Genomic DNA, 20,004 nt, shown 5'->3' with positions numbered 1-20,004 from the left:
ACAATCAAACAATATACATTCTGATCACTTTATTGATTCTATTTTACAAAACTCGATCATCTATAGTTTCACATATAAGCATGAGATTTGCACACTGAGCACTAGATCTGCTCCAGTCATCTCTAGCCATCCGTGATGCCTTCACTCACTAAACATGCAGCTGTCGGCTTCCCACGTCGCTTACAAAGTGTCGCATCATTTAAATGGGAAATTTCTACGTCATAAAGAGGATTCGTGACACTCAAATGCAACAGCAAGGCTCGAGTGCAACAAACATGGCTTGGTTTTCAGAAACGGACCAACAATGTTGCAATTGCATTGAAAAGACAGAAACGTGAAAACTACAGGACATTCAGCGTTTGAGATAAGCCATGATTGACTCTTTAAGATATATTTGGGATGAGCGTTGACAAATCAAGGCACTGGATTTCTAAAAATTGTTTCCGTTTATAAGCTAATATGAGTCACACATGCAGGTTGCAAAACGAATAGAGTGATTTGACAGACATTCAAGTGTTTGTGGGAGCGTGTAATGATACACTAGCATATAACCATGAAGCCCATAGTCTCAGTTTAAATGAGCAACATATGGAAAATAACTTTTATTATAACTTTTTTTATTCATGTTTGCGAATAAATTATGGAAACTTCTATAATGGATAAAATCTTGCTTCAAATACAAATCCATATTAATTTCTATTCAATCCGACTTGCACATTTATACAGTTAAAATCTCTGTCATAAATCAATAATATATATTGTCTGACACATTATCTTTAGTTTAGCTATCTTCTTCAGAAGTTCCCTTTCCTATCTTTGAAAAAGATTTTTGCTTTTCACATTACAGTAAGTGAGAAAAAATTCTGAAGCTGAAGATTGGTGCAAGATATTAAAACAGTGCTGGAAAATGTAAATACTGAGTTTATGTTGGCGGTGTTCTTGTATGAATTCAATTTCTAATATTCAATAAAGTGTAAATTTATCTGATGTGATTGAGCAGATTTACCACTAGATGGTGACGATAGACACATGTAGAGTAGAATGTAGATGTGTTTAAGCATTGATTTCAATTTAGTTACTTATTTTTGTAACAGTGATGTTTAAAAAACAACACAATAAATTAAAAGCAAGTACATAACATGATGGGTTAATACATATCAATGATGGACACTGAAAGACAGCTATACGGCCTCATAGACGAGAGAGACTGACACAACATTCCTCTGACTTTAATATACGTTCTTTGCAGACACACAAATACTGAGGGTCACAGCAGAAAAATAAATAAATATGTATACTGCATGAGTGCTTGATATCCTAATAAATAAATATTCATTCTGTTGCTCTGAGAATGGTGATACAGTGCCAAAAAATGTAAAAATAATAGCAGGATATGTGACAATTCTTGCGAGGACTTGGAAATAAAGATACATAAAAGCAGCATTGTTGTTTGTGTGTTTTAATCCCTAAGACAAATACAATGTGTGCTTTGAAGTGCTACCTGTAGCTTTCAATATTTACTCTAGTAGGCAAATAAAAAATACATAAATATTTTTAGATAAATATTTTGCTCGTCATTGTGTTCATTTTACTTTTGATTTGTTTGGCGGGACTCACTCACTCAGTAAGAACATTCTGGAATGGTTCTGTAGACATGTAAAGGTTTTACACGTTTGTACTCTTTTAACAGAAAGAAGATTGAACTATTTCTCACTGTGCTTGTAAATGCAGGCATGTAAATGCTTCACAATGCTCGAGGGAATCTACTGCATGTTATATATTCGTGATGTATCTGTCTTGTGCCACAAGTTAAAAACAATAGTAACTTCAATCGAGTTGGGTGAACGCTTAACAATTGGGGAAACTCATCTTTCGAACAATGTGTATTCCTCTTACTTACATGTTACATGACCTCAGAATAGAAACCGGATTAAATGATACATTTCCAGAAATGTTGCAGGAATTGTGCACATTTCTGTGCTAAATAAAGTCTTTAATATTTTTACAAGTAACGGATATGACAAAAAATGTAAAAATAATTATTTCGTTGATTTTAAAAATGTTGTATGGATTTTAAGACCATCGATGTCATCAGGATTTTGTGGAGTATAAAGGTGATAATATGAGCTGGCCAGACAGAGTCTATATTCAGATGTTAAATGACATTCTCGAACAGCTGCATTGATCTCATGATGTTCTCATCCTGTAGGGAACAAACAAGCACAGGTAAGGCATTTCACGTGTGGAGACTAATGGAGTGTAGTTTGAAACACAGCGGGACAACACATTACGCAGCAGCGCCATTGAAGTTACATTATACAACGATGTTTTCTCTCTTTATAAACGCTCTGCTCATGGAAGGAGTGTTTATACCATGAAAGAAAGGAGAGTCTTACATTTTGGCAGCAGTCTATAAATTCATCTATAGTGACCACTCCATCTCTGTTTCTGTCCATTTTCTGTCAAAACATCAAGGGTCAAACGGTTATGTCATCAAGCGAATTGTCATTGAGGTTATTAATTCTTGCTTAAAATCTATTTAAGAAACAAAGACTGGTTCACTATATTTTGATATTTGACTAGAAAACATGTCTCTCCATTTTCAATGTGAATATCTGCATTAGTACTGCCCTTAGTATACTTCACATTCATCTTTTAAGCATATTTAAGTAAAGGTCAAGTATATTTTAAAGTATAATTGTAAGTGTACTGTTTCTACTTACTACTTGGGGCAACATCGGCCCACGTTTTAGTTGGTAAAACTGTACTTTTATGTATACTTTAAGCGTAACAGTAGTCAACTTTGAGTACACTAGTACAGACAAAGTATATTTCTCATTCTTATTTATATTGTAAAATAAGTATACTGCATTTTTGTAAAATAAAATATTTTGACATTTTTAGTTTTAAACAAGTGTACAAATACTGCACGTGAATAAACTTTTTCTGAGGGTGAATCTTTTATAAAAATATTCAATTGTTGAATATAAATAAATAATAATAAACTGAAATAAATAATACATTACATAAAATATTTCTTTAGGAATATAAGTAAATAAAAATAAATAGAAAATAATAAATGATATATAAAAATAAATAAAATAAAATTTGAATCTTTTTAAATGTAAAAAAAAAGACTCACCTGAAAAAATATCTCCACATGCTGTCGTGGAGTGTCCTCTTTAAGAATGGGATATGTGCACTTTCCCATCATGTCATAGATGGACTTAATGATGTCTAACATTTCCTGTGCAATCCCCCCAAAAAGACACAAATATTTTCATTAGCGATGCATTGTGATAATTGAAACAATATTCAATTATTAACGTTTTACCTCTTTTGTTATATATCCATCTTTATTAATATCATACAGGTTAAATGCCCAGTTAAGTTTCTCCTGGATCGTTCCTCGTAATAGAATGGAAAGACCCATAACAAAATCCTGTTATTCAACACAAGACAACAACATGAAAATATTAGCTGGAGGAAAACGAATATTGTTGGTTCATAACAACACGTAACATAAAAGCAATTTTGCAAAAATGATCTAGAGAAAAGCCTTGATGGTACAGTATATGAATTTTACAGCTAAGACGTGATTCATGATTCCTCTGCCAAGCAAACTGCCTTATTTTTTCAGATGATACGACACCTTGTGGTATTTTAATGGTGATATTATGGATATCACTAATTTAGTGTGTGCATTGCACATTTCTCTTATGTAAAAGGAAATAAACGTTTTTAATAACCTCATAACTAATTTACTTCATTTTTTCAAGCTGTAGCTCCCGCATGAGTGCTTAAGATTTTAATTAATATGATATGACAAAATAAAGATAAGCTGGAGCTAAACTGCTACAGGTCAAACTTTTAAGTTTTATTAAATACAAGACGAGGATTTCTCAGTTGCTTTAATATTGTATTGATGGAGACAAGCAATGTTTATTTATAGCTATGAATTAAATCCTTGTTTATCTCTATTTAGATATTATCTTTGAATAGGTAGTTGACATATTGATGAACTTTTGATTAATAGACTCAATTAGATTTCAGAGTTAAAGTTGTATATCAAAGAATGCATTTGAATTAAACGTTTTAGTAGTCACGACAGATCACTTTTTTGCTTTCATTAGTTTCATTTCATCTGCGGTGTGATCCGTTGATGTACAAATATTTTAAGGAGTCTCAGTAAATATGAGGTAATGCATATACAATAAATCCTTGGCAAAATTATGTTTGTTTAAAATAAGTCTAAATAACAACAATAAAAAAATGGAAACGGCACAACGAAACACAATAATAAAGATGTTACCATCTTTAAACACCTCGCTTTGGAATTATTACCTCAAAACTGACGGAGCCGTTGTGGTCTGTGTCGAATGCATTGAAGAGAAAATGTGCGTATGTTGATGCATCTGAGAAAGTAAACAGAAAACAGCCTTATCACTTATTATCAATCACAGCAAATGTCATTACCGCCATAACACAACACAGGGTTTGCATAAGCGTGCATTCCTAATATTATACAGAATAATCCGGTATGTTTGTGTGCGTATGTAAATGTGCTGAAAGTAAATAAAGCCATGAGAGAGATTTGTCATTAGTCATTAACCTGACAAAATAAGATGTATAAACCTGTTTACTTTCTAAATGTGGTTAAACTGCATGGTGCATGTACACAAACCATCTTCCGTAATGTGATGTGAAAAGCATTACGTTCAGATATCATTACTATGTAAAAGTGCAAATGTACAGAATACAATACATGCAAGTATAAATACACATACCCCCCTGTGGGAAGAACTGAGAGTAAATATCCTTAAACGTCTCTTCGTTGACCACACCGCTGGGACATTCCTGAAAACACAGATAAAGGCGTTTTGTGATGTAGATGTTACTGTTGGGTCATTTTAACAACAATTGTGTTCATGTAAATCCAGATAAGAGAAAATAACATAATGCACACAACACACACTGTCCATTCTACACTTAAATGTCCCAAATCTGAAATTGTGCAATGGTTCTACTGCACATGAAATCATACAAAGAGCTCCATTTCAACTGCAAAGTGGTCTTTCACTCTCAATAAATGTTCTTGGAGAGATTGTGAGGAACCAGGAAGCTGTCACGCTTGGCTTATGCTTGATGTGCTTTCTGTGGTTTATTAAAGACGGCTCTTCAGAGGTGATGCTTTCTAGACCTGAGAACCACGCCGATATCATAAGAGGTTTACGATATGTCTGGTTTGTTATTTTATCTTTCTCATATTTGTCAACATATAACAGGATGGTGGTTGACGCTATAGCAACCAGAACGTCGGCTTTGATTCAAAAGCCATTATCAGCGTAAGACAACCATTGAAAAATAAAATCATATTGTTCCCATCTCCCTTGACAACAAAAAAAGCATAAAAACCCAATCTCTTTGTCTTCAGGAAGACGCCAATATATCTCTAATTTGAAATGTTATATGTACCAAATAAGCAGTATCGGTTTAATTCATGTCCTTGTGCAAAATAATTGAAAGCTTTAATGCTTTTTAACTATATTGTGGAAGGAATTAAAGTACACTCTGCAATCTAAATTATGTTTAGATTTATAAAGAGTACTTGTCATATTCAGTTTGAAAAGATGAAAAAATCATCTTGTGTTCATTTGTACTGTATGTGACCCATGCACCCTATCATTTTGATACATTAAAGTACTGTGCTTCTGTAGATTTCTACTACGGAATATGGAAATGAAAATAACCTTTATGCATTTTGCCAGATACTTTTATCCAAAGTGACTTCCTGTATAGCAAGGTTATTTTAGTTTACTAAAATTAAAACTTTGAAAATGTTTCTGTTTGTTGAAATCAAATAAAATATTGGCCTAAAATTATTGGAAAAATTGTATGCCTAAACAAAATTGCTAAAAATGTTAATAAAATTAACTTAAAAGAAGAATTTTGAAATATTTAAGATATTAAAATATATAAATATGCATTTTAAAATAAAAACTATATATATATAATAACTCTAAGCACTTTTTTATCAGTATTTGTGTATAAACACACAACATCTGCGTTGAGATGCTCAAAAGGTTCTTCACAGCGATGCCATAGAAAAACTTTTTTTTGGTTCCACAAAGAACAGTTCTTTAAAGAACCATCTATTATCTGAAGAACCTTTTCTTACCACGAAGAACCTTTTATGAAACAGAAAGGTTACTCGGATGTTAAAGGTTCTTTATAGAATCATTTAGACAAAAATGTTCTTCTATGGCATTGTGAAGCACCTTTATTTTTTATAGTGAACCGATTGAGCTAAAGTGTAGGAATACTTAGGGGCGATTCACATTTAGCGTCTAAACCGCATGGAAAACGCGAGCCGCGCCGGTTTCTCTCGCTCAGAGTACCGCTTGTGCACCGCAGGTCATTTGAAAAGAGAAAGTGACACGGCTCGCGGTTTTAGATGGTAAATGTGAATCGGGCCTTTTGCATCTTTGCTTTCCTGCAAGGGTGACCACCTGCAGTATAGATGGCTTAGATTGTAAATGTCATAAGAATTAGCTTTAAAAAACGAAGGAACATCCTATAATTCACTGCTTAGAAGAATTTTAAAAGGCAATCTGGTGGAAGCGTGTCAGTTGAACCTCCGGATTTAGACTGTAATATGAGATTGTATCACTGGTACAAAGGATTGTTAGTTACTGAAGGTGATTTCTATTGCTGTACTGCTGATGCTCTGCCAATCGCTGCAATTATAAAATGTGCTTTTAAAGTGAAACTATTTCAGGCGAGTTAATTGCTTAAAATTGCTTATAGACACCTTCAATCCACAGGGAAGAGACTTCAGTTATATTCTACCAGAAGTGACTATTCTGAGAAAACTCCACTATCCACTTTATTTAGGTGTAGTTTCAGGAATAGGGAGGGGTTTGTATACAAAAACGGAATTTCGATTTATTTAAAACACAATAGATTGCTTTTCAGGGTACTTGCATGACTCGAGGTGACATCATTGATGTGTCACCATATTTTAATTCAGTGGTTTTAGGAGATGGTTTTGGTATCTCATAGCCACAGAAAATATTAAGAGACCATTCCATATTTCTAGATGTATCGTGGCTATTCCAGTCCAGTGTCTGTTGAATTTCAACAAACTCAAACCTCAGGAGTGACAAAGTCATGTAACAGCAATGTAAAAGACTGACAGCATGTCAAGACACAAGAAAACTGTGATAAAAATCAAGGTTATCACATTTTTATTGGACTTTTCCTAAATACATGTACAAATATTACTGTTGTAATAGCTAAAAGTGAATCTGAACTTATTATAAATACTGAAGCAGTATTTGAAGTCTGAAATAATTCATAGCATAGTTTCTCCAGTTTTCGTTTTCAGCAAATCAATGCTAATAGAAACAATGCTTTTATTTTAAATTTGGGAGAAATATTGTTAGCGGTTCACGGAATAAGACAAAAGATGATAATTTGACCTAAAGACTCACTTACTTATGAACAGTAAACTCAGAATAACTGAAAATAATTTTTGAAATGGTCTCTTATTTATTTCTGCAGATATATATTATAGTCACTTTGAATAAATGTTCATTTTAACGTACAAACTTAACCCATCGAAGTCCATCTGAAATTGTTTTTTATAAAGCGGGCATTTGTAACAATTCATAGCAAAGCTCTGAGGAAATTATATATATATATGAAATTATCAAACTTAAAAAAACTCTGGCATTCAGAGGCAGATAAAAAAAACTCATTACACTTTTCCCTTGGCTGTGTATTAAGTAAGAAGGACTAGTGCACTGAGAGGTGGTTTGCTGAGCTGGGAAAGAGTCGAGCCTAGAAGCAGAATTTGACAAGAACAGCACAGCACTGAGGGGGTTTGTTCTTAGATCACACATTCAAATATTCTTCCAAAAAAAGATTAAATAAAGTTTGCTGGCATACCAAAAGGATCCAAAAGTGTATGTGAATCAGATCTTTGATATATGAAGCCTATTATGAAGGCCTGACCTCAAAAGGAACTTCTCATTGTCCCTGTGTGAATTACACCTGCTGATGCCAACCTAGCGTATTATAACTATGTCGAGCTGACTTTAAATAACTGGGCGTGCGTTTAGGACCTACAAAAATCTATACAGGTGAGGCTATTTTATTATTTTGCTACATTTATCAAGTTGTCTGGAAAACAGTAAGATCCACTAAGGTATATGTGTGTGTTTTACCTCAATTGATGCCTTTTTACATTTTTAGTTCATTCCGGTTTTCCCATGAGACATACAGTACTGTACATACACTATAGGACATAAAGGGGCTTTGGAGGCCCAACTTATGTAATGTGTTTATATATACTGTATACTGTATACGGCTGACAATCGGTTACAAATGTAAAAATAACCTATCATGGATTGCAATATTTCACGGCAGTATTTACTAAAAAAAACCTTGAAGGAGAATTCAAAGACTTACAGTGTTTCTTCAACACTGTAGGCAAAAACGCTTTAGCAACCAATGTGCTGTGTTGCTTATTCTAACTGATACATTTTCAGATAAATCCATTCAGAAAATAGAAATGATCGTGTGGAAGAGAACCTCAATAAAAACTTAAGTATTTTCAACTCAAAACATTTAGTTGACACAATTAATATAGTTGACCCAACAACTTATTGAAGTCAACTTATTTCAGTATTTTCTACGATTTTTTGCGTGCTGTGACAACGTACATTTTTTATGACAAGGCATATGACAATCTAATCAAGTGGTGTTGCTTGGTGGTCATTGAAATTGGCATAATCCCGTAGCTTGACACACGGATCTTATCTAGATTGTGTGCTATTCTGCTGATGCTGAAAGAACATTATAAGATCGGGGAGTTTAATTACATTCTGATGTCTAGAAAGATTTGTGAAAGATGCTAAATTAAATATAAACTACAGCAGAGTTCAGACACACACAGACATCAAGAATCAGTGTATGAATCTCAATAACGGTGACAATCAACAGACTAATTCAGATAAACAGATCAACTGCAATGCATGCTGGGAATCATGAATGGGCTTTGTACTATGATTTTACCCAGCATGCTTTGCAGCATGACATTTTCTTTTGTTGATTTTCAGCATTGTTGAGACTTGTACACTGATTCTTGATGTATGTGTGTATCTAGGCTCTGCGGTACTTTAAGTTTTTATTTGTATCCTATTTTCATATTTTTTTGCAATAAAATAAAATAAAAACTCCCTGGTCATATAATGCTATTTTTATCAGTAGCACAGCACCGATCCAGATGAGCTCAGTGAATTGGCATTACCATAATGAATGTACTTTAAAAGCACACACTTAAAGTACATCTTACAAATGAAAACCAAGGGTGATGAGCCCAACTCAAGGAATCACTGATCACCATGATGTTGACTTTGTTACATGGTTTTTAAGTCCAAGTGACTTGAAATAAGTTGTTGGGTCAACTTATTGCGTCAATTGTGTTAACTAAACGTTTTGAGTTGAAAATAGTTCGAAAATGATGTATATACAACTTGACTGAGTCAAAGCAACAAGACAAATACAATTTTAAGTTGGGTGAACAAATCATTTTTTAAAGTGTAGAAACAACATGGAGAATTCCTAGTAAGGGGACCCGGGGTGTATAAAAATAGCTCATTCTAAGATAATAAAAACATTCATCATGTAAGTCTGTATACACCTCTGAAGATAACAGTTTTAATACTTCATCTAATCTTTAATAAAATATTTGCTCAAACTTTATTTTAAGGTCCAATTCTATGTATTAATAAACCATTAACTATGACATTTGCCTCTGTAAACTACTAATTTGTTGGTTATTAATAGTTAGTAAGGCAGTTGTTAGGTTTTGGTATTAGTCAGGATTAGGGAAGTAGAATATGGTGTTAAATATGTGCTTTATAAGTACTAATAAACAGCCAATATGCTAAAAATAGGTATCTAATAAGCAACTAGTTAATAGTGAGAATTGGTCCTTATACTAAAGTGTTACCAAATATTTAAATAAAGCGTGAACGCAATTTTGGGCATCACTTTTAGCCACTTCTGCATATACATTTCCTCCCTAGGCATAAATCAATATTTAAAAATGTTTACGCTTCCATAATCTGCCCGGCTAAAGAGCAATTATCCAGCATTCTTTATCCCTACATTTTTAAGAGATTTGAAAAGTACAACCAAAATAGTCCAAAAAGCATCCCATCGAAACATTTACTCCAATTACTGTACCTAAGAATGCCCCAACAGCAAGTTGTTTAGTCTAATGTAACATTTCACATCAAACGGCTGTCGCCATGAGTTGTGTTGTTACAGTGAACTCGGGTTAATTAAAAGGGATTGTTTTGCGATGCTGTCATCCGTCGTCTCTTGTGCACACAGCGTAAGAGAGACCTTGTGTAATTACCATCTTAAAGACACAGCGCTGATCAAAACGCAATCGCTTACTTCAACTACCAAAGTCTCCTCAACATTATCAAGACTCTGGGAGCTTCATTATCAGTGTTTAGACACACAGTCTGTGATTTAAAAGATGTTTTCAGCTTACTCGAGCATGGTATTCATTCTCTCGCACGCAGAGAACCAGGGAAAGGTTATTTGGCATGTTTGGGTTTGAGTTCACCAGTAATTTAAGCGAGTCATGGAAAACCAGCTGAAGTGAAAAATCTGAATCACATGCAACATTATTTTAGCATAACGTCAGCTGCAAATATTTTCTGGATCCAAGTTTATTTTGGTCATGAGCATTTGTACAGCATAATAAACTTAGGCAAGTTCCCATAAGAAGGTTGAGTGAAAGAATGTTTTTGGTCATATCATGGTAAAACTATTGTTTTTCCTGCATAGAGAAATTGGTGGCGGTCGCCTCCGTCAAATGTCGTGCCGCCTCAGGCTCTCGCCAAAATTGTTTGAACCAATTCATTTAGCTATTGAACTTTTCAGTCACTAGCGAATACAAGAGATCATTGAATCATTCAAAGTGAGCTACAGAGAATGCAAGATGTGAATGAGCTGAATGAGGTTTTTATGGTATCATTGAGTCCATGTACATGCACAGTCTTGCTCCGATTAATCCTAATAAACTGATAACAAGTTAGTGCATGTAAACACGTAAAAGGTTTTTCTTTTATCGGGAAAACGTCATAAACGTGTAAGCAAACCCGAGTTTAGTTTTTTGCAAATTACTCTGAATTCGCATTCCAATGTAAACGCCTTGACCGGTTTTCTCTCAGTTTTGTTTATGTGCGCATGTCTGACAGACTAACAGTAAAAGTCTGAAACGGAAGTAATAGTAAAATAATGTATAAAAGTCTTCTCTTGAATCATGCAAATGGTAAAATGACAAACTTATTGTTGCATATGCAGGACCTGAAAAGAGATATAAAAATACAGCTTCTGACCGATTTCCTGGGGCATTTTTATGTCTAGACGGCCTATCGATGGTGACGTCCCTGCACGCGAGAAACCTGACAAGTCTTAAACTTCCATGTAAACGCGTTTTTTCTACATCGCCTGCACACGTGAATACAGGTTTCTTTTATAAGCTGATTTATAATAGATACCCGTTTATTTTATGCATGTAAACGTACTTATTAAAGCAACACTATGTAGTTTTTCGACCTTAAAATAATGTCTCCAAAATGATTTCAGTGGTATAACAACTCTTAACCTGACGAATTCTACTGCCGCGAGAAAGCTCCTGATGGCTAAAACCCGCACAGGGCATCTTCATGTAAAGTTATCGTACGGCTTTGGTGCAAAAAGGTCTTCGAAACGAGTTGTTTGTTATATTTTCTAATGCTTTTGGTCAGTTTGTGCAATAAATACCTGTCACTGTACTTTATTCTGTTTGATATGTCTGAGAGGTGGTTAGGGTTAAGTTTAGAAAAAACAACGCCAAAGGGGTACCCTGCGCGTCCAAAAGTGATGCCTTAGGGCGCTGACCGAGCGTCAATATGTGACAAGTCGGGAGTGAGAACGGGTTGTCCATGCGTTTTGTTTTGAGTACTTTGTAGTTAGCGCTCTATGTGCCAAAAACATTTGCCGGCTCCGTTAGCTTAATAAACAAATTTGTGTATTGCGCTGTGTGAGCTTATACAGCGACGGTATTAAAGACACTGGTAACAGACAATTGCGCTTATCAACCACATGGGGGAACCGTAAGCCTATATTACAAAGTAACGCTTTAAGAGACGTTTGGGGATAGAATATACAGTACAATATAAAAATCATGATGTTTATGGAGTTTAGGAAATATAACATTTACATTTACATTTACATTTAGACATTTAGCAGACGCTTTTATCCAAAGCGACTTACAAAGAGTTTAGGAGCAATAAGCGATAGTTCATACAGGAGCCATAATACATTAGGTGCCAATACAAAGTTACTGGTTTCAACAAAAGCTAGACCACTACCTGTTGAGAGAAAGGGTTAGTGTATTTTTTTTTATTCATTTTTTTATAACGTTTGTACAGGATAAAAGTCATCAAGCTAATAAAAGTCCCCATAAAACATGCACGTGTGTTTTTCTTTGCGTGTGGTTTGAATTCTTCCTCCGAGCGTCTGATAATGAAGACTCATGTCCCACTCTCATGCTTTGTCACCTGACAATTTGGGTCGAGTTAATTTGGTGTTGTCTCATTACGTTTTGCAGCAGAGGTGACAGAAGACAAGTGTGCCGAAGGGCCACTCTAGAGACCTTTTGGTGACCTGATTATTGCAGTAAGCGTGATATCAGCTTTACTGCTGAGCTTGCCGTGGTCTACAGCAAACCTTCATACAAGCCGCTCACAACAAAATGTTAACATTCAAACACAATTCGATCCATAACTGTCAAAGAAATAGAAAGTCAAACTTAAACACTCAGTTTGAATATCAGCTTACGTTCTTGAAGCCCCGGTAGAGGATTTGAAGCTCTTTGCGAGAGAAGCGTGTCTGAGCCTCCAGCTGCTCCAGACCTTCTGGTCGATGCCGTACAGCAGACAGCTCCAGCTCATCCTCGACACTATCTGTAGAGAAACGGCACAACATCAACGTCATAAACCCCAGATCGGAGACGTCAGTACAAACATCCTCCGTTCTTTTTTTGATCAAATACTGGACATGACAATTACATTCAACACACTTTTTCTTCACAATTTAAAACTCATTTCAAACATCCACAGTAACTAAATTCAAAGCACTTTGGACAAACCCACTCTGTTCTAAAACTGCCCGGTTCAATAAATCTGATCTTCACAGACTTCTGGCACCTCGCGGTTTCAATCTCATTTGCTTTAAATCTACAAAAGCTTACAGCTCACATTTAAACCCCGGAAAAGACTATATTTCTGGAAGATACCTACTGAAATACATTTCGTTCATCAAGCAAAATGTACACATTATTTACAACCCCAAAGGCTAAATAATCTTTCACAATAATGACTAATCCTCACAGCCAATAAAATGATGGCAGGGACAGTCTCTAAGCATTAGTCAACGGAAGGTGACGTGTGCTATTGTGTGGCACAGCGATTACCGTGACACCTGAAGCGTGGAAGACTAATGGCTGACATGTGACCCTGTGATCCACAGACGTCTCATCAGCCAGTTGCCAGACACATCTGACATACACACAGACATCCAGAGTTTGCCTTTTCTCATCTTTGAACCAATTTATTAGACATTCAGTGTTCAAATCCAACAGAGCAATCGTAGCGTCATTACCAAGTTTTTAAAGGGATCGTCCTCCCAAAAAATAAAATTCTATCATGAATTAATCCTCCTCAAGTTGTTCCAAATCGGTATAAATTACTTTGTTCTGTTGAAAACAAAGAAAGTTATTTGGATAAATGTAAGCAACTGAGATTTCTGGGTCACCATTGACTACCATAGTAGGATGGGTACGTTTAAAAGAACAAAAAAATATATTTAGAAGAATTTAGGAAAACAAACAGTTGTGTGGCACCTCTCACTACCATTTTTTGACTACCCCAGAAATCTCAGTTGCTAACAGTCACCAAAATATCTTTCTTTGTGTTCGACAGAACAAAAATATCGTTTTGGAAGAACTTGTAATTCACGACAGAACTTTCTTTTGGGTGGAGTATCTCTTTAACAGCTGTACTTTATGTCAAACGAAAACGGCATGTTTTCATCAATAGCATTCTTGATTTTTTACATTTATGCATTTGGGAGACAGTTTTATCCATGTACATTTAAAGAGATAGATAACACAGAAAGAAAAAGTCCTTCAGCGTTTATTCATCCACATATCGTTAAAAATGGGTTTGACGTTCTTTACTCAGTCAAACACAAAAGAAGATCATTTGTGACCCTGGATCACAAAACCAGTCTTTGGTCAAACCAGGGTTTGTAAAATACAAAAATTAGATTTTTCTTTTAAGCCAAAAATCATTAGAATATTAAGTAAAGAACATGTTTCATGAAGATATTTTGTAAATTTCCTACCTTAAATATATAAAAACGTTATGTCCCTTAGTGGATGTCCTGCTACAGCACCCCTGATTAACAATTTCAAAGGCCATTTTCTCAATGTTTTAGTTTTTTTTGCTCCGTCAGATTCCAGAGTTTTAAACTGTTGTATCTCGAGATATTGTCTTATCCTAACAACTCGTACATCCTTAGCTTTCAGATGATGTAAAAATTCATGAGGGTGAGTTTAATTTTTTTGTGAAGTATCCCTTTAAAGGGATTCTTCACCCAAAAATGAAAATTCTCTCATCATTTGCTCACATTCGAGTTGTTCCTGTATAAACTCTGTATACATTTCATTGTTCTTCTGATGAGCAGAGAGAAAGATATTTGGAAGAATGCTTATATCCAAACAGATCTTGTCCCCCATTGACTTCCATAGTAGTACTCTGTTGAACACAAAAAACGACATTTTGAAGAATGTAGCACAGCAAACAGTTCTGGGGCACTTTTGACTACCGTTGGATTTTTTTCTACTATGGGACTCAATGGGGGGAGAAATCGTCTTGGTTATAAGCATTCTTCCAAATATCTTTCTCTGTGTTCATCAGAAGAACAAAGAAATGTATACAGATTTGGAACAACTCGAAGGTAAGGTAATGATGACCGAATTTTCATTTTTGGGTGAAGTATCCCTTTAAGGAATACATTTGCATACTAATGCAATGCAATTTTCTAAAGGGGCACCTATTACCATTATTAACAAATGTTCATTAGAAATGAAGAGAGCACAACATTTAGCAAAACAATTGCTGCGTATTGCTAGGCAACACAAAAGCTTAACGCTTTGGCTTCCTTTCAAAATAGCCTTGCAGAAAAAAAAGCCAAATATGAAACAATGTTATGTTCAAGTTAACAGAACTGTTGTTTAAAAGCAATAATCTGTATAAATTCTATTGTATAAATACAACCATTTTGTGGCACTATTGCACGTGTGATATAACTTACATATTTAATGTTGTGCAAAACCTCTCTTAATATAAAATACACCATTTTAGGGGCTATCTGATCAATTTATGCTTTTCCAAGCTGTTCAAAGAAGATAGACCACAGAGAACGGAGCCGAAGGCACTGGTAGCTGGAGTTATTCACATCTTCGGCAGCGTGTAGGCTTGAGAACAAATGGGTTTGGGTACATTGTAGAAGATGAAACGAATAAGAGATAAGAGGAAGAATAAGATTTAAAGAGGCAAAACGTGAAATTCTTAAGAGAAGTAAATGAGAACAAAATGACGGGATGAACACAGAGGGCTTGGAAAAAATATTTTCAATAGAGAAAAAGATAACAAAAGATTGGAGTGCTTTGAAAGAAGACTTGCTTTGAATACTGCTGGATGGCTTTTTTGCAGACGTGCACGGGAAGAACTTCTTGAGCCGTGCCGTAATGCCACGCCTACTGCCGTTCTGAAGGTAAGCATTACCTAGAAGATACAGTGTGAGTGTGACCACGGTAACCAGGCTGGACCAGAGCATCAGGTGGCTGGCATGCTGTCGTGAGGAGGCAGGGGTGTGTAGTTTCATGCAAGAGATTTATGTGCAGATCCAGGATCAGTTTTTTTTATTTTTGGTGAATTCTATAAGAATGATAAAGAATCTGATCCTACAACAGTACACAATAGATTTACAGATGGGTCTTAAAGGTGTCATATGGTGCGAATAGCAGAAAGAAAGTGTCAGGACAAAAAATGCATTCTATCTAAAAGCGAATGCTCACCCAGATCTGCCTGAAACGCCTCATGCTTTGTAAAAAATCTTTTTTACCTTAAATCGTGTATATACATTGCAATACATCTAAAACAAAGATAATATTCGTTTGAGCCATGTCAAATGACCCCTTAAGGGAATGTTCACCCAAAAATGAAAATTCTTGGACCCAATTAACTACCATGGTAGGAAAAATTGCTTTATAAATGTCCTGAACACAAAAGAAGATATTTTGAAGAATGTAGGAAAGCAACAGTTCTGAGGCACTTTTGACTACCATTGTAATTTTTTCTACTATGGTAATCAATGGTGGCTAAGAACTGTTTGTTTACAAGCATTCTTCCAAATATATATAACAAAGAAATACATACAGATTTGGAACAACTCCTGTCCCTTTAAGACCCATCATGGACAATACACAATATTATTTAACTACAGATAATAAGTTAGGCCATTCCCCTCACCAAACCCCTACATACTACAAAATGTAAATGCTAAATATTCTGCTTGACTACAGTGTGACAGCCAGTTTGTGTGTCTGTTTTCATTGTTTGTGATGGTGACCTTTTAGGTCCAAACAGCATTTATGAAATAAGGGTCCAGAAAATTACACTTCAAGGCTATCCTGTACCTTTCATCTTACTTGCACTCTTTGAAATGTATGAATTCTTAATGCACACCCTTGAACGTGAATTTCAATTTTTATAGAGGCCTTGAAGGAAGGAGTCTCAAACCCAGTTTAATTTAGTCGGGTGGAGTTCTCCATTGGGGGCCATTTAAAGAGATGCAACAGAAGCATTTCTATAACCATGAATTTAAACTACTGCATATATAAATAGTGACACAGTTAACATACAAAGTTCTTCGCATGTCCCACCTTTTTTGAGGGATGCAAGCCTGTTAACCAAGCTACAATTTTGTGTTTACATTCATGATTGAGCTTTTTTAAAGTGTATACAGTATAGTAGACTACAGTTTAACAATCCTTTATGAAAACCACAGGAAAGCAAAAGAGATAGTTCACCCAGTAATACAAATTTGCTCATTATTTATTCACTCCCACGTTGTTCAAAACCTGTATATGACTCTTTCCTCTCTGGAACACAAAATAAGATATTTTGAGAAATGTCTCAGTGGTTTTGTGTTCATGTAATTGAAGTCAATAGGGGTCAATGGTGTTCGGTTACTAACATTCTTCAAAATATCTTCTTTTGTGTTCTGCCGAAAAAAGAAAGCCACACAGGTTTATAAAGATATGAGGGCGAGTACATTTATTGTATTTTATCTTAGGATGTACCCTCTTTAAGGCCAAACCTTTATTTTAGAAGGTAAACAGTGATGTGTATTCATCTCAAGCACTCATTGATCAGGAACCGCATTCAGGATTTGAGTGTTGATTTTAATTAACGCTACTGATATAATGCGTTTGAGTGTTATGCATCAAGGCCTCATTTGGTGACCGTTACCGGCGTGACCTCAACATCTCTGAGAATCGTCGGCGAGCCTGATCCAGCCGCTAAAGCTCTTATTACTGAGCCATAAAGTTGGTGTAGGTGGAGAAAATCTGCCCATCCATCACAAACTCACCAACTACTTTGAACTCCGGAAAAGACAAAGTGATGGAATATATGTCTTACATTGAGCTTCTGCTCTTGCTTCTGGCAGATAGCGGCACCCCCTTGACAAGGAAATCATTTGAGATTGTATGAATCTGTATCTGGCAACACTGCAGGACAATGATTCACTATAATTTGTCAGAGAGGTAACAGTATATCAACAGTATATCACCTTGAGAGTCTGCCCGGCCTGGCACACTGCGATGTTCTGTAAACCGAAACAAGCAACAAAACAAAAGCATCTATCCGACCTATTCACTCACTTGCTACAGAACATACCGTGTCTGCCAGAAGAGCACACAGTTTATCACTTCTGCAATAGAGATTAAATTGAGATTTGTCTAATAGTGTCTAATACGCTGAATTAGACAAAAACTGCTTATATGCAAAGCGACCTGAGCTTCATGACCTCATTAAATGACAGAATGTACATTATTGGGTGAACTGTACCTTTGAGTCTTTTATATTGTTAGGCTGGTGTTTTAACAATGATCATCTCTCTTTAAACCTTTTCTGTTGAAAAAAACAGCATAAGCTGGTTAGGTAGGTTTTGAAGCATGGTAGCTAGTTTGTGCTGGTATAAACTGGTCATTTGCTGGTTTAAGCTGGTCATGAGCTGGTCCTTAACTGGTCATGTGCTGGTTTAAGCTGGTTCTGTGCTGGTTTAGGACCAGCTTAAGTCAGTTTAGGACCAGTTTAAACCAACACATGACCAGGTAAGGACAAGCACATGACCAGCTTAAACCAGCACAAACCAGCTAACATGCTTCAATACCCACCTAACCAGCATATGCTGTTTTTTTAAACAGGGTTAGAACTAAAGAGGCATTGTTTCATTATTTTCCTAAACTATATATTAAGAATTGTTTTCATTTCAACACCCTCTTTGCATATAAAATAATAAACTAATGTAATTTGTCCAATATAATGTTTATCTCTTATTTCCTTCTGATTAAAGCCTCTCATTTAAGCCTGCATTACTGTGACAGGAAGATTTTTTTTTCTGAAATGTGCTATGTAAACATTTGTGATGGCTTATATTGATCAGGGTGTTTTACAAACAATAATATATATTAAAATGTTTCCCTTTGAGTTTGTTTGAACACCGGTAGGCATCATTGACTTGAACGATGGCTGAAATATGACAATGTTGTGGATTTATGAATTTCAGAAGAAGCATTTTTGCAGCTTAGTTTCAGCAGATAGACATTGTAAGTGTTTTCAGGATGTAATAAGCAATTCAGGGAAAGTCCTCCTTATTCATAAAGCCTTGGGTTTTGTAAATTGTAGGATCACATGGTGTAAAGTTGAAACTATCACGTAAGCATGCCATGCATAAAATGAACATATTCCACACCCTGAAACAGAGTTCAAGCACTACAATACATCTTCGGTTAGAAAGAATCAGACAGGAACGATGTAAAAAGAATTAGACGTTTGTATTTATGAACATCTCATGCCTGAAATCATTCCATCAATACAAAAGCAGGGTCGAGACGGTCATGCTGCACCTTTGCCATTCTCGCAAAATTCTTGATAAGGTCATCAATCATGAGATTTATATCTGTCAAGTGTATCATGACCTCAATTCATTTCATAAGAGACTTTTTTTAAAGTCATTTATCAAGTAATTTATGTGTATATTATGTTACACTTATTGATTACATACGCTACTTCTAATAATACAAATAAATCTAGAAATCATCTTGCGACCCCGCCCTCGCGGCACTGCAAACCCATGGAGGGTCGTGACCCCTGCTTTGGAAACCCCTGATTTAAAGGACCATTGTGTAGTTTTTTGGTGGAAATATTGACAGAAAGGCAATATAATATACAAAACTATGTGTTGAGAGGTGTATAAAGACATTAAATAATAAAGCGTTTTTAGACCTTAGATGAACTATTTCTATCTACATACACCACAGGTCTGCCTGCATGGAATGTAGTTGACAAGAAATACGTTATTTAATTCAAGAAAGAAGCGAAAAAGTGACGACATCTTAATCCTCTTTCCGCCTCCTGAGTGGTTCGACGGGAGTGGTGGAGTGAACGGTTGGTAGCAATTCGCCGCCTCACCGCTAGATGGCACTAAACATTGCACACAGTGCCATTAAATACAAAAATAAAACCATTATACTTAAATCATATCTTATAGATAATTGCTATTTTAGATCAAAACACACAT

The 20,004-nt window shown here is 35.4% G+C and overlaps 1 protein-coding gene across 7 annotated transcripts in view; it reads right to left on the bottom strand.

Moving 5' to 3' along the window:
- Nucleotides 1–14: 14 nt before the first annotated feature.
- kcnip4a (potassium voltage-gated channel interacting protein 4a) overlaps nucleotides 15–20,004 on the bottom strand; it is a 144,060-nt gene continuing 124,070 nt past the window's right edge. For 6 of the 7 annotated variants that reach the window (XM_056761313.1, XM_056761462.1, XM_056761177.1 and 3 more), the window contains exons 2-8: nucleotides 12,910–13,034; nucleotides 4,788–4,857; nucleotides 4,345–4,415; nucleotides 3,335–3,442; nucleotides 3,143–3,247; nucleotides 2,397–2,459; nucleotides 15–2,203 (exon numbers count right to left, since the gene is read on the bottom strand). In XM_056761313.1, coding sequence (XP_056617291.1) covers nucleotides 2,156–2,203; nucleotides 2,397–2,459; nucleotides 3,143–3,247; nucleotides 3,335–3,442; nucleotides 4,345–4,415; nucleotides 4,788–4,857; nucleotides 12,910–13,034 — 590 coding nt within the window. In that variant the 3' untranslated portion in view covers nucleotides 15–2,155. Of the gene's footprint in view, nucleotides 2,204–2,396; nucleotides 2,460–3,142; nucleotides 3,248–3,334; nucleotides 3,443–4,344; nucleotides 4,416–4,787; nucleotides 4,858–12,909; nucleotides 13,035–15,818; nucleotides 16,412–20,004 lie in introns of those variants that run through there. The other variant, XM_056761539.1, reaches the window with a different exon arrangement.

This window comes from Triplophysa dalaica, chromosome 1 (assembly GCF_015846415.1).
Source record: "Triplophysa dalaica isolate WHDGS20190420 chromosome 1, ASM1584641v1, whole genome shotgun sequence".
NCBI lineage: Eukaryota > Metazoa > Chordata > Actinopteri > Cypriniformes > Nemacheilidae > Triplophysa > Triplophysa dalaica.
The sequence above is the reverse complement of the archived record's forward strand: the minus strand, read 5'-3'. Positions and strand labels throughout refer to the sequence as shown.